The 14753-nt window shown below is 34.8% G+C and overlaps 1 protein-coding gene across 3 annotated transcripts in view; it reads right to left on the bottom strand.

The window, feature by feature from the left end:
- SWT1 (SWT1 RNA endoribonuclease homolog) overlaps window positions 1–14753 on the bottom strand; it is a 108743-nt gene that overhangs the window by 45287 nt on the left and 48703 nt on the right. For 2 of the 3 annotated variants that reach the window (XM_087858416.1, XM_045811495.2), the window contains 3 exons: window positions 13435–13583; window positions 7698–7885; window positions 3909–4040 (listed from right to left, as the gene is read on the bottom strand). In XM_087858416.1, coding sequence (XP_087714542.1) covers window positions 3909–4040; window positions 7698–7885; window positions 13435–13583 — 469 coding nt within the window. Of the gene's footprint in view, window positions 1–3908; window positions 4041–7697; window positions 7886–7964; window positions 8044–13434; window positions 13584–14753 lie in introns of those variants that run through there. The other variant, XR_015722731.1, reaches the window with a different exon arrangement.

Raw genomic sequence — 14753 nt, 5'->3', positions numbered from 1 at the left:
TTTAATTACTAAGCAAAAGATTTTTGTGATCTTAAGAGTAACCCGATCTTGTTTACTAAAGTATAAAATGAGACTAGAAAGTACAAACCTAAAACAAAAAAACAAAAACTTAATGCACTTTTGTCTACATGGAAAGAGTACTGACTCTGGTTCTCTAGTGTTTAGATAAAGAGGCCATTAACAAAAGTGCTCAGATTACTCCTATATACACAAAAAAGGAGAGATGAGAAAGAGCAAAGCAATTTCTAAACTAATAGCAAATAAATTAAGTTCACTCTCCCACCCAGGAAGAAAGAAAGGATCAGCAATATTCCCACCTCTTTTTCAATTTTCGCAAACTCAGGTCATCTCCCAATTGTATAACTGTGTAGACAACTGCTCCACCAACATTTTCTACCCTGATTTATCACAACCGTGTTTAGAGCATTATTTAAATGGAAGCACACTTTTTAAACATTTCAAATTTAACATATCAGCTTTATGGAGAAAACAAGGACTAACACTTATGTTGCAGATTACAAAGTATTTTCATATACATTTTCTCATTTATTCTGCTGAAGAAGGCATCAGGATTCTCATTTCATAAGGAAAGAGACTGGCTTAAAGGGGGCAGTAACAAGTCTAAAGTCAAAGGGATAAATCTGGAACTAAAAGCCCAAACTCTTAGTTTAATAAATACATTTTCACTCACTTCTTTAATGGAAGTATTGGGTTAACAAGTCACCTTGTTATTGATTCCCAATGTAACGTCATACATGTTATGCTATGATAAAATAGAGTTGAGCTATATTCAGTGGGTATGTATCTCAAAATCAAATGAAACTACTCCATTTTAACAAGTATCAGAAAATGCTAATGATACGGAGTCACTACAAAGTTGAGTGTATTTTTCAATGTTTAAAAATTTAAAAATCTACCCATAGTTAGCCACCCAAAAAAAATTTAACTGAATTTAACATGACTGTTTCTTAAAAGATTTTAAGACTACATACACACTTGACAAAATATCATAATTATTAACTTCTATTACATTTAGATTTAAATGCCTATTGTCTGAAGGGCTTAAAAAAGAAAAAACCTGTGAGTTTAGTAATTTCCTGTAGATTAATGAATGCTGAAATGAGCAACTTTTTTATTCACAATGCCCTCTACTGGTGGCAAAAGTGGTTCTAATATATTATATATTACAGGAAGTTGGATTCGTTTCTTTACTGTGATCCCCCAACACCCGCATATAAATCCTCTGGAATGCTTGTTAAAAATACAACTGCCCTCCCTCTATGAAATACCTACAGATATTGTGATTTCACTATAACTGGAACTCTGCATTTTTAACAAGTTCCCCCAACAAGTAAGTGGAGAATCACTGGTTTGGTTAGTTATATCAATACCTGACTTTCAAAGCACAATAACTTTGTGAAAAACTCTGGAAAGGTATTATTATCCTGGGTTTATAAATGAATACTGAGGCTCAAGACAATTTATTGCCCCACGTAATATGCAAAAAAGTAGCAGAGCCACTAATATTTTCTTATTCCTGGAGGTATTGTGTCCTTCGAGGAAAGAATAAGAAAATTCCATCAGCCTTAAAATTCAAATATTTATTTCTTTAAATACAGCTTAGTAGCAGTACATGCTGTAACTTCTCAACTCTGGCTTGACATGATAGCGACCTGGGAGTTGGTAAAAATGCTTATACCTAGGTCCCACATTCAGAAATGCAGGTTTAGTAGGTTTAGAGTCAGGCTGGACACTGTTCTTTCTTTAAAGCTCCCAGATGATTATAATCAGCCACCAGGGCTGAGCATCACTTAAACCAGTGGTGCTCAGCCTATGATGTGCAGGGAATCACCTGGAGGACACAGACTACTGGGCCCACCCCCAGAGTTTCTGATTCCGTAGGGTCTCGCAGGGTTTGAGAATTTGCATTTGTAACAAGTTCCAGGTGAGAACCACTGGTTAAGAATGTTGGCTAGTGGTTCTCAACCTTCGCTACACATTAGAACCACCTAGAGAAATTTCTGAAATCCTGATAGCCAGGTACACACTTAGACCAACTGCATCAGTCTCAGGCATGGGGGACCCAGGCATCTATATGTTTACAGCTCCTAAAATTAAAAAGGTTTATAAAGCCCATTAATATGTAAATGGGTATAGGGTGATTTTCCAAGAGCATAGTGTAGTAAGCAAAACTTTTTGGATCAGAAACACTTCTTTCCAGGCACATAATTAACAGACCTAAGCGTGTGAAATACTAGCCTATGGGATAAAGCAGAAACTGCTTTGAGTGGCCTATAAGACAGTCCCCTCCAACCTTCTCCATTGCCAAACGCATCCTCCCTCCACTGCATATGTTCCTATTAAAATATTAACAACTCTATTGCAATTATCTGTTGTAATGTGACTGTTTACACTCTTTCTACAAACAAGCTCTTTGCAGTCAGAGATTGCACCTAATTTATCTTCGATTCCCTAGAGTCTAATATGATGCCACGCATAACTGTTGCTCAACGAACATGTGTTGAGTAACTGATTGCTATCCCTACTTTCTGTAGAAAAGGGAGTGTTAAGAATGGCTTTAATGCTTTCAAGAAGTGATGCAGACAAAATTTCCTGATCATAGTATAATAAATCTAATAATTATGAAGAGTAAAACCACCCTTACGTTTGGAACTTTAATACTAAAAACACTCATTTTAATTCTAGAGGAAATCAAACTGAAATTGTAGAAATTTTAGAAAATAAAGATTTGTACATATCAAAGCATATGGAATATAAACAAAGCATTCCTCAAAGGAAAAATTAAAAAAAAAAAAGAATGGCTTTAATGCAACCTAGAATGTGAAAATAGATTTTGCATAACTAAAATAAAAAACTGAATTTTCTCCCTCATAAAGCTACTCTTATTTAGTATTGCTTTATTATTTGCACTTAGAGATGATAAATTTCACTTGTCTTGGGATCTGCCACATCTTCAATTCATTAGTAACTTAAGAGTACCAAAGAGCTATTCTAAGAATCATTTAGCTAATGATCCAAAAAGGAGTACAAAGGCTTTGTGTATTAATGAGATGAAGTTTCCAAAAACCCTTAAGAGAAAGGAAAAAAAGCTTAAAAACTGTTGTTTTGAAAATCCAAGTTTTTAAAGTTTGGACATACTAAAATCAAATCAAATCAAATCAATTTTGATTCTTTGGTTTTTGCTTTTTAATTTATAAGGAACAATAGTCTTCTGTGAGCAAGCTGCATATTTAACTCAGGTCAAGCAATTTTGGTGTGCATCCAAAAACTTGCAAGATTAAGTTTAGTATTCTCCTTTCCCTCCACAAAAGAAAACATCTGACTTCAACCTATAAAGGTGCTGTCTGGTCTACTGTACAGCTTTCTGGCTCTACGGTTTCTATGTGCCCACAAATATTTAAAATAATCACACATGTAGAAGTCTCAAAGCATCACAAGACTATGCTGCTTCTCAAACTTTTTCAGTTTGTGGTCCTATGAGACTGTATTCGAGGAAATCAATCATGTTAACAAATATTAACATATATTTGTTTTTAAAGGGCAGTAGTGATAATTACCTAAACATATATTTATTCAACAAGGAATTACTGAGTGTCCATTATATGCCAGGCACTGTTTTGGGAGCTAGAGCTGCACAATAATGAAAATAAAGTTCCTTATGAAGCTTACAACCTGGTATATTTTTTCTAGAAAGGAAAAAACTAGAAACATTCTAGTAGTCCAGACTCCAAATAGGGATTCTTTGCAAGAGAGAGGAAAAAGGTTAAGTCTAAAAGTCATTAGTTCATAAAACTCGTTGGAAGGCTCCCAGAACCTCCAAAAATGCTGGTAAACCTAGAAGAAAGAGAAAAGTAATAAATGAAATTTTAAAATTAATTAGTGTTTACCTCTGAATTCCTTCAAGAATATCCTTCACAGCTGCCATTAACTTTTGAAGAGATACAAATGCTTCTTCAAATGATGCTATTTTTGAAGAAGTCAAAGCTGCATTTGGGCCCAATCTTTGAAATACATCCACACTAATAGAGAAAAAGAAGATACTCATAGGTATACATGGACATTTATTGTAATTCAAGCATTTCCAATATATAAAATGAGGTAATACTTATAACTCCTCTCTCATAATCCTGATTTATTTAAATTAGAAATAAGAGACAGTGACTTGGGAAAAATGATCTAGGGCAACAACCATGTGCGTCTAATCTAAAGTAATACTGTATAAGCTGTGGGAATAATGTTTCTTATCAAGAGACCGTAAGACACAGAAGTAATACTATTAATCTACATTCAAATCATTACATAAATACTAACAGTACTCCAGTAAGGAGAAGGGGAAAAAAAAGACATCAGATTTACATGTTTGCTGAAACTGGAAGTTTTAAATGTTCATACACCTCACTCCGGTAATTCCAATTTTAGAAATCTAGCCCATATTCATAATAATTTGCAATTGGTCAACAATTAGTCACCACCTACATGTTCAATGATGTAAAAAGTGTTAAGTAAATAGTGATTAGCCACCTGATGAAATACCAAAGACCTATTAAAATAATGCTCATGCCATCTATAAGAGAGAAAAATACAGGTACACAAAATTTATTTATAGAACATAACAACCACCATATAAAACAATCAACACATATGCTGTACTGGGTTGAATAGTATGCCCCCGAAATTCGTGTTGGTTCAGAACCTCAGAATGTGACTTTATTTGAAATAGGATCTTTGCAGAACCTCCCAAAAGAACCAACCCTGCAGACAGACACCTGGATTTCAGACTTTACGGCCTCCAGAACCGTGAGTGAATAAATCTCTGTTATCTTAAACCATCTAGTTTGTGGTAAGTTGGTATGGCAGCCCTAGGAAACAAATAACCATGCCTTAAAACACGGCTGGGTGTACATAATAACACCTTTAGGTAGTAGCATTCAAGGGAAGTTTCTCACTTCACGGTACTTTCCAAAGCATTTTTTAAAATAATTGTGGTAAAATAAACATAAAACTACCATTTTAACATTTTGAAGTGTACAACTCAGTGACATTTGATACATTCACAATGTCTGCAACCATCACGACTATCTAGTCACAGAACACTTCCTCACGCCAAAAAGAAACCCTGTATTCATTAAGCAGTCACTCACCATTCCTCCCTCCCCACAGTTCCTGGTAACCACCAGTGTGTTTTCTATCTCTACAGATTTACCTATTGTGGATATTTCATATAAGTGGAATCATATGCCATGTGACCTTTTGTGTCTGGCTTCCTTCACTTAGCATGTTTTCAACATTCATTCATGCCATAGTGTGTATGGATACTTCATTACGGCTGAGTCACATTCCATTTTATGGATACACACATTTTATGAGACACCACATTTCACGTATCCACTTATCTGCTGATGGACATTGGATTGTTTCCACTTTGGCTATTGTAAATAGTTGTGAACGTTCATGCACATGTTTTTGTTGAAACACTTGTGTTCAGTTCTTTTGGGTATATACCTGAGTGGAATTGCTGGGTCATATGGTGATGACATGTTTAATGTGTTGCAATTATAATCCTTGATCGTTACCGTGATTATTTTTTTTAACACCTCATTATTTTGTCTCTTTCCCCCCTCTTGGTGAGCAGATAGTTTGTCTAATGCGCCTGGCACTTCTAACATACAGGTGGAATTCAATATACCCATTTGTTGGGTGAATGGATGCATGAATGAAAAACACTAGGTAAGTATCCTCATTCCTCCAACACTTCAGAAAAAATACTAACCATAAAGAAAAATAGTGATAAATTGGACCTTATTAAAATTAGGAATGTGTTTCATCCAAAGATACTACGTGAAGAAAAAGATTTTGTAGTGAGTGGGGCAGCTTATTTAGAGAAAGATTTGAACGTTTTATAAAATAAAAGTGTGGCACACCCTTGAGAATCATTCTTATTCTGCTTCTCTTTCCCCTATTTTTTCTTCTCTATTAAGTAGAGGTCAAAATAAGATAAATCATAGTTAATTTACTCCCCCAACCCACTAAGCTTTGTAAAAAAAAGTTTTAAGATTAAAAACAGCTAATGTTTAATGAGCTTAAAAAAAATAACGTGCTGAGGAACCATAAACTTTTTCCACATTCCTACGAGTGATGTATGAAAGGGGTAAAGCATTTTGACAAGGCTGCAAAAGGGAAAACTTATGGAATCTGAAGAAATACAATGGTTTACTAAGTATAGTTTCACCTTCCTAAAAGAAAAAGTTTTTTGAAACCTAAAATACACAGGGCCTACTAGACCTTCAAATGAGCATCTCTACATGCTCAAGCATGAATGTATTGAAGTTATACAGTGACTCTGGTATACAATCAGGTATGAGAAGCAATCAAGTAGGCCTTAATAACTATGCATTGATAAAGTGATATAAGCATTTTTCATATATTGAAATACTACGAAGTCTATTTAATATATAGAAATTACCTAGAACTCTAACATTCAACATAAATGTATGTATATTATAGGTCAATTCTAAGATAAATAAAGTATTCAAATATTTTCTAAATGAAGACTAAAATACCTTAGAAATGGCTTTAATCTATTTTATTTTGAAATTGATAATAATATCTGCCTAGTATATGTGGTAACCTTCTGCTAACAAGAGTTTCTGATTAGCCAAAACATTTCAAATACTGGACTGGACAAAACAAACAAAGATATGAAAATACAAATGCTTTATATGAAAGCACAAATTTTTAAGTATTGTTTTCTTTAGCTTACATGTTAGGTATTGGTATTTCTTTAGTATGACAAACTACACATTTGTTTGAAAGAAATTATAATTGTAGCCAAGGGCTAAAAATGGGCCCTAAGTCAACAGTGTTGTAATAGAGAATAGATGTTTAAGAAGCATGCTCATATTCCCTTGCTGCTAGGACAGATGATCTTAATCCAAAATAACTTGACCCTTGAACCAAAATCTTACTAACAAGCATATAGTATGACCCATAAATATATACTATACATAAAATTATAGAAAGATTATGGGCTTGGGAAAAAGTACAGGAGGGAGGGTTGGCCTACTTTAAAATCAGGTACTTTAAATTATTTTTTTAAGTTACTCCAGCAGCATTTAAAGAACTACTCACAAATAGTATCTATCTTTTCATTTTACCAGTAACGTAGTACTTTCATGTGTATCAAAGGAATAAAAGCATTTCTTCCTTTTACGTAAGAGTTTTTATCTTTCTTTTTAAAAAGTCTTACATGAATTTTCCCTAATCCAAAATGACCTTTTCTTACATTATTTTAAATTTTATTAAGGCTTTGTGTTCTAATTTGTTTAGCCAATCTAGGTGGCTTTCATTGGTTTTAACGTACATGGGAAATATTTCTCATGAAGGTTTCACATCTGAATCACATGGAGACATTGTTTTTTATGCACTCAGTGTCACCTCAGATCTACTGAGTCAGAATTTCTAGGGATAGAGCCTAGGCATATATAATTTTAAAAGACTCGAGATAAATCTGTTTGCACCCTTTTTTAAGCATCACTGTTTCTAAGGCACCAGTTTGATAAAAGGCCCTCAGTAACATAATCTAATACATTAAACTCACAACCCAAACACTAACTGTTCAATGAATAACAGTAATGATGGAAAAGCCTAGAATTCAAAAATTCTTAGAAATTTAGTACCTGTTCTGACATAATGTAATCCAAACATTTTCTAGGATAGACCAGATTTCTTGATGTCTGTTGGGCTGGGGAAGATGAGAACCTGAGAAAATGGTGATTTCTTGGTTATTAGACTTCATCAAAGAAATATCTTCTTGCTTTTTACCCACTGTAGTTTCTGAAGGATTTTGCCTAAGTTTTGCCTTGACCTGGGGAAATAAGAATTACACAAATTTCAGCCAGTCCTTCACTAGTAAGTGAGAGAAATTTAATGCCAATTGTGCTTACAATGTTCTAGCTTTCCAAGAAGTGTTGATTACTCTTTGTCCTTGATTATGTACAGAATATTCCCAGAAAAGCATCAGAACTAAAAAAAAAAAAAAAAATTTTCCTTTTCCATTCATATCAAACAATATTTCCAATGTATTTACTACAGTGACCTTTCTTACTAACATGCTAATATCAATTTAAGAATACTGTTTGGACACTTCTACACATGTCGTATTAAACAAGACAGAGAACACCTAGGATACAATGATAAGTATGTGGAATCAAGCCTCTAAGTACCCTACAATCCATTAACAAGAATGAGACTGAAAGGGTTATTAAAAAAAAAACACAAGAAACAAGATAGAATGTAAACCTTTTGCCATTGAAGAAACCGCTAAAGGTTTCTAACGTAGGAAGTGATAGATCCAGAACTGTACTCTAAGAAAACCAGAACATAAGAGGCAAGAAGACTGTCTAGAAGGCTACTGAAGTAATCCAGGAGAGTAGTTCTGAAAACTTGAATTAGGTAGGAAAAGGCAGTAGAATAAAAAGAAAAAGAAAAAAAATGTACACAAGAAATAAGGAATGAGGGAGACCCTACGATTTTTTTAATCTGGATGCCCAGAAAAAAAATGGCACAAATAATAGAAATATAAAGTGTCCATAAGGAAAAAATAGATCAAACCCCCTTGATTTACTTCTCCAAAGGAATGTAAAGACAGTTTTATTTGGTAATAGTCAAACACATCAACACTTAAAAGCATCACATCTCAGATACAGGTGCAGGAAGTGCTGAAAATGCTATTTTAAAATGTGCCACATTCATTGCAATCTTAAACAGCACTTCATACTATGCCTTGCTGATGAAGGCAATGCACTGAACATATCATGTATGATAATGTAATAGCAGTAAGCCATTTAATGTATATTTATCTACATTTCTGGATTTTATGGCCACCTGTAGTAAAGCCAAGAAGAAAGGCAGTTATGGAAAAGAAGAGAAACAGACCACAAGTCTGTGCTTAGAATGTCGACTGTGAATAATAAAAAGATATTTAGGTAAAGATATCTAGCAGGTAATTGGATATGTAGATCTGTAGCTTAAAAGATACAGCTGGGAATCATTCCCATGCAGACAAACCTCAGAGGTAGATGAGACTGTTAGGAGAGAAAATAGGAAAGAAAGGGAAGGGAAGGGAAGGGAAGGGAAGGGAAGGGAAGGGAAGGGAAGGGAAGAGAAGAGAAGAGAAGAGAAGAGAAGAGAAGAGAAGAGAAGAGAAGAGAAGAGAAGAGAAGAGAAGAGAAGAGAAGAGAAGAGAAAAGAGTAGACAAATCAAAGGAAGAAGGGAGGGAATAAGGAAGCAGAAAAAGACCAACAAGATACGAGAAGAATCAGAAGTATTCAGCAAGAGAAGCCAAAAGAGGTTAAGTTTCAGGAAGGAAAGTGTGGACAACATCAAGTGCTGAGAAAGGCTGAGAAACTAGAAAAGAAGGAGAAAGGGTGGATTTGATCATGGATTTGATCAATGATAACCTAATTCACCTAATAGAGTGTGGAGGTAGAATTCTACTTATAAAGGATTAAGAAGTGAAGAAATGGAAACAAGGGTTATAGATTGCTCTTGAAGAAGTTTGGTAGTTGTTGGAAGGAGTTAGTGTACTAAATACCAGGCTAATGACAAGTATTTAAGAATACAGATCTGAGCATATTTTAAATATTGATAATTAAAGATACTGTACAGAGTATGAGAGCTACACTATTGATTCAAATAATTTTTAAAAAAATGACCTTGGGGGAAAATATTAACATAAGTGGAAAAAAAAACTCTTGACAGAATGAAAAAAAAAAACCTTTAATTATGACTTTTAAAACTTGGGGGGGTTTTGTCTTGGCTCTACTGTAACTTCTTCGTGAACTTAAATAAAATCATTCTGTTTCTCTAGGCTTCCTTGTGGATAACAGTTGATAATGCTATGATTTCAAAGGTTAGCTCATGGGTTGTTAGTTTCATGTTTAATTAAAAAAAAAAACTTCCAACACTGTCAGTAATAATAGTTAATATTTTATGGAGCATTTCTTATGCATATATGCAGAGGAACTTTCTAAGAACTTTGTATCTATTAGCTCATTTAATCCTCACAACTGCCCTGTGAAACAGATACTAAGATTATCCATGTTTTAGGGTAAATAACTCGTGCAAGGTCACACAGCTGATACTCATAAACAGGACTTGACCTTCAGTAATCTGACTGTGAATGGGGTTATGATCTCTCTCCAACAATAAAACTAAATATTCCCCTTTTCTATCTTTGGGGGCAGAAAGAAAAAAAGAAAGTTATTCTTCCTGTTTTTGCCTATTTACATTAATTACGCACTTAATAAATATACATGGATGGAAAGACATATTTTGTTCCGAGATATATTTTTTTAATCACCACATCCTGGCTTTTTTCCCTCAGCTCTCAAATATTAGTGTATGCAACTATGCAGATGGGTCTCTTTATCAAACACCTACATAGCACCTACTAGTGCCAAGCACTAAGTGCTTTAAAAATATTAATTTGGGGCGCCTGGGTGGCTCAGTCGTTAAACGTCTGCCTTCAACTCAAGGGATGATCCCAGGGTCCTGGGATGGAGCCCCACATCAGGCTCCTCCGCTGGGAGCCTGCTTCTTCCTCTCCCACTCCCCCTGCTGGTGTTCCCTCTCTCATTGGCTGTCTCTGTCACTGTCAAATAAATAAATAAAATCTTTTAAAAAATAAAAAATAATAAAAATATTAATTTATTTAATTCTCATGATAGTTCTGAGGCACAGATTATTATACTCATTTTGCAAAAGAAGAAATGAAGCTCAGAGAGGTTAAATAACCAGAGGTTAAAAACACAGCTAGTCAGGGGCACCTGGGTGGCACAGTTGGTTGAGTGTTCAACTCTTGATTTCGGCTCAGGTCATGATCTCAGGGTCGTGAAACTGAGCCCCGGGTAAGACTCCACGTTGAGCATGGAGTCCGCTTAAGATTCTCTCCCTCTCCCTCTGCCCTCTACCCCATTCTCTCTAAAAACAACAAAAAACTTAAAAAAAAAAAAAAAACCACCCAAAACACAACTAGTCAGGATGGGGATCTAAGGGGCATGTAGGTCTAAAGTTTATTAACAAGACTGACTTTAAATATTCTATCTTCCTGGCAAAGCAAGTCTTATTTTTTTGGTTGGAAGGCTTATCAAAGAAAAATGTATATATCCTTTTCCTGTTCACGCCCCATTTATATAAAACTCTGGAAAATGATCATTTAACTCTCCGTTTTGTTTTCTCACAAGCCTTTTCAGAAGCAAACAAGTGAATATTCCTCTTTTACTGATTTTCTTGATAAATTAAGTTTGGGACTTTTCTTTTTTTTAGCAGTAACTGTATTTAGATAACCTATCCCTGGAGGTAATCTATTTGTTGCTCAAGTTACTGAGACAGGACTAAGTATTTAGTCATATACCAAAGCTAATGCATTCTACAAAACGATTCCTACTCAAAGTGTATTTTAAAAGCCCAAGCTAAATCTCAAAGTTCCTGGCTGACTTAGACAATGAATTGTTTCTAATATGAAAATAAAGGAGCAACACTCAGAGCTCTAATCATGGAAACAACACAGGTTGTTTCCAGCCACCACACTAGTGCCAGGTGTTGAGGGAAGAGCACTAATGAGGCAGATTCTTCATCACTGGCCTTCACAAATCTCTTGCTAAGTAGCAACTGGAAAATTAGGATCCAGGAATAAATAACAATTCAATATTTTTAAATACTCAGTGGACAACATCTAGTAGGCATGCCATCATCTGATAACACTAAGTTTTAATGCCACATTTTCATGGTAACTCCCATCTCTTGGTTTCCCATTGATGAAATGGCCTTAAATCTGGACATTTATTGCTATTTTTAACACAATCAATCCTAATTTTTTTTTTTATTTTCAGTAATCTTAATTCAAAGACTGATAAAGCCTGCAAGTAATCTGAATTTTCCATCTTGTTTACTATGTTTGTTTCACTAAAGATGGGGTTTAGGGCTCAATTCTGTGATAAGAAAGGATAATATATTGTTCCCTACACAATTTAAGTACAGACTCAAGCTGCAATCCCCCAAATACCCAGGTCCATTCTTTCCTACGGATAGTTCTCAAAGTCACATTTGCCATGGAAAAATACAACCGCCAAGGTTTTAGTCCTCTTAACCCAAAAGATCATTTCACCCCTTAAATCAATTTTCGGCAAGAGTAATCACATATTTCTTATTAGTTTATAAAAAAAGATGCTTCTTTTACTTCATGAGATACTCTCTTAAGCAAGTAAGTTCTTTTCCTACCGGTTAAGACGAAGTTTAGTATCTAATCCTTTCATTATTTCATAGGTAGTGGGTCCTATGTGACCATAAAACAACACTGAGACAAACCTGGTCAATTCTATAACTCAGAAAAAAAAAATAAGAATATGATATATATATATTAGATGAAAGTATCATTAATGTGTTATCTAATAATTGTGATTACTGAGTTTTTTTATCTGTTTCTGACACATAAAACTCCCAGAATTTTCTAGATTTGAATTTAGAAGCCTGCAGAAATAGAGTATTACCAGAAACAAAACTTATATAGTTAATTTAAAAGAGGTAAAAAGGCATCAGTGCTAGGCTGACTACATAAGGGCCACATGGGAAGATTCTTAAAAAATTGGTAGATCAATTGCCAAAGTCTGAATAAGGTCTACAGATTAGCTAATTGTATTATACCAATACTAATTCCCTGATTAATTATATTAGTTACATAAGATATCCTTTTTCTTTAGGAAACATATATGGAAGTATTTAGGGGTAAAGGGGCATCGTACCTGCAGCATACTCTTAAATAGTTCAGAAAAAAATTGGGATAGATAAGTAGGTAGATAGCTAGGCAGGGAAAACAATAAAGCAAATGTGAAAAAATGGTAACACTGGAGACTCTGGGTAAAGGATATATATTGGAATTCTTTGAACTCGTCTTGCAACTTTTCTGTAAGTTTGAAACTATTTCAAAATAAAAAGTGAAAAAGAACAATATTCCTGGGCACCCCTGCCAGAAGTTTGATTCAGTCCGGTTTGAGAGGGGCTTGGTATCTGCATCTTTTAAAAAAACTTCGAAAGTACTCTGATGGATACTGTGATCCACTGGTCTGGGGCACTAGGAAATAGGTAGTCAAACAACAAGGCATAGCTTGCTTCCATCCATAAATGAAACAATATAAAATTCCAACAATTCCAACAACACATCCATAAGAGGATGTGTTTTATAACTTGCAATAAGAATCGCCTACTTTCCCTTCAATTCACTTAATAATCACTTAATGCCATTCATGGGTTAAAATAAGTTAGAATTGAAATATCCTTTATCTCTGTTGTCTGCTAATACATTTTTAGAACATATGTGACTAGGTAGTCTAAATGGCATTCCAAAGGTCTCTTACCTCTGCAAATGTCTGGAGGAGCTCGTTGACTTGAGCAAAGGCCTGTGGAAGAATACCGTCATAATTTGACCGTGTACTGAAAGCATGTAACAAGCTTTTTGAATCCTGAAGCAGAAATTTCACTGTTGTAAAATCCACTGCATTGTTAGCTGGTAACAGAAATTAAGGAGGAAAAATTAGATAAGAATGAAGATTCAATACAAAAATGTCTTTGGAAAACCAGTCTCATGTTAATTATGAAATTTAAGAAAAGTACACATTTACACCTAACACACCACCCCTTATTCCTCTCTCTGGTGTAAAAGGCATTACAATTAAATTTAGCTAAAGACAATGTTCTTGGAGTTGATTCAGGTATTCTGTATTCTTCAGAAAAGAGAGAATTACCAAACAAGTTAAACTACAGATTTTTCAAGACTGATTTTATTTCCTATACAGATGACTATGGAGGCATCAGAAGAGTCATTTGGTGGTAAGCATGTAAGTTACATGCAGTACCTCTCATTACCAACTCAGTTAATCATGTAGTGATTTGCCTTCAAATTCCATTATATCAAATGTGATACTAGATTTGTTGAAAACAATGTTTCCTCTCTCTGCACAACACAACTTCAGCAAAAATATAAATAATTTGAATAATAGGGTGCCTGGGTGGCTCAATCATTAAGCATCTGCCTTCAGCTCAGGTCATGATCCCAGGGTCCTGGGATCAAGCCCCGCATCGGGCTCCCTGCTCTGCTGGGAGCCTGCTTCTTCCTCTCCCACTCCCCCTGCTTGTGTTCCCTCTCTCGCTGCCTGTCTCTCTCTGTCAAATAAGTAAATAAAATCTTTAAAAATAATAATAATAATTTGAGTAACAGTGAGCTGTGGGCAAGACAAGCTAGCAGAATTTTTTCCTTATAAATTAGCAAAGTAAGTTAATCTACAAAAAATAATTTAAAGGTATAACAATTTTCTTTCAACTAAAATTACTTTTATTAAATTATCAAACCAATTAGGAGAGGTGGTGACAACGATTTCACAGATTTTAAAAGTTATGAACAATGGGGTGCCTGGGTGGCACAGCGGTTAAGCGTCTGCCTTCGGCTCAGGGCGTGGTCCTGGCGTTATGGGTTCGAGCCCCACGTCAGGCTCCTCCGCTATGAGCCTGCTTCTTCCTCTCCCACTCCCCCTGCTTGTGTTCCCTCTCTCGCTGGCTGTCTCTATCTCTGTCAAATAAATAAATAAAAATCTTAAAAAAAAAAAAAAGTTATGAACAATGAAGTTAAGCAAATTTCTAATGTCATCAAAGCTCAGAACAGAAAAAAATGTTTCCATTA

This window comes from Ursus americanus, chromosome 2 (assembly GCF_024610735.1).
Source record: "Ursus americanus isolate L20-20 chromosome 2, mUrsAme1.1.p, whole genome shotgun sequence".
NCBI lineage: Eukaryota > Metazoa > Chordata > Mammalia > Carnivora > Ursidae > Ursus > Ursus americanus.
This window is presented reverse-complemented; position numbering and strand designations above follow the sequence as displayed.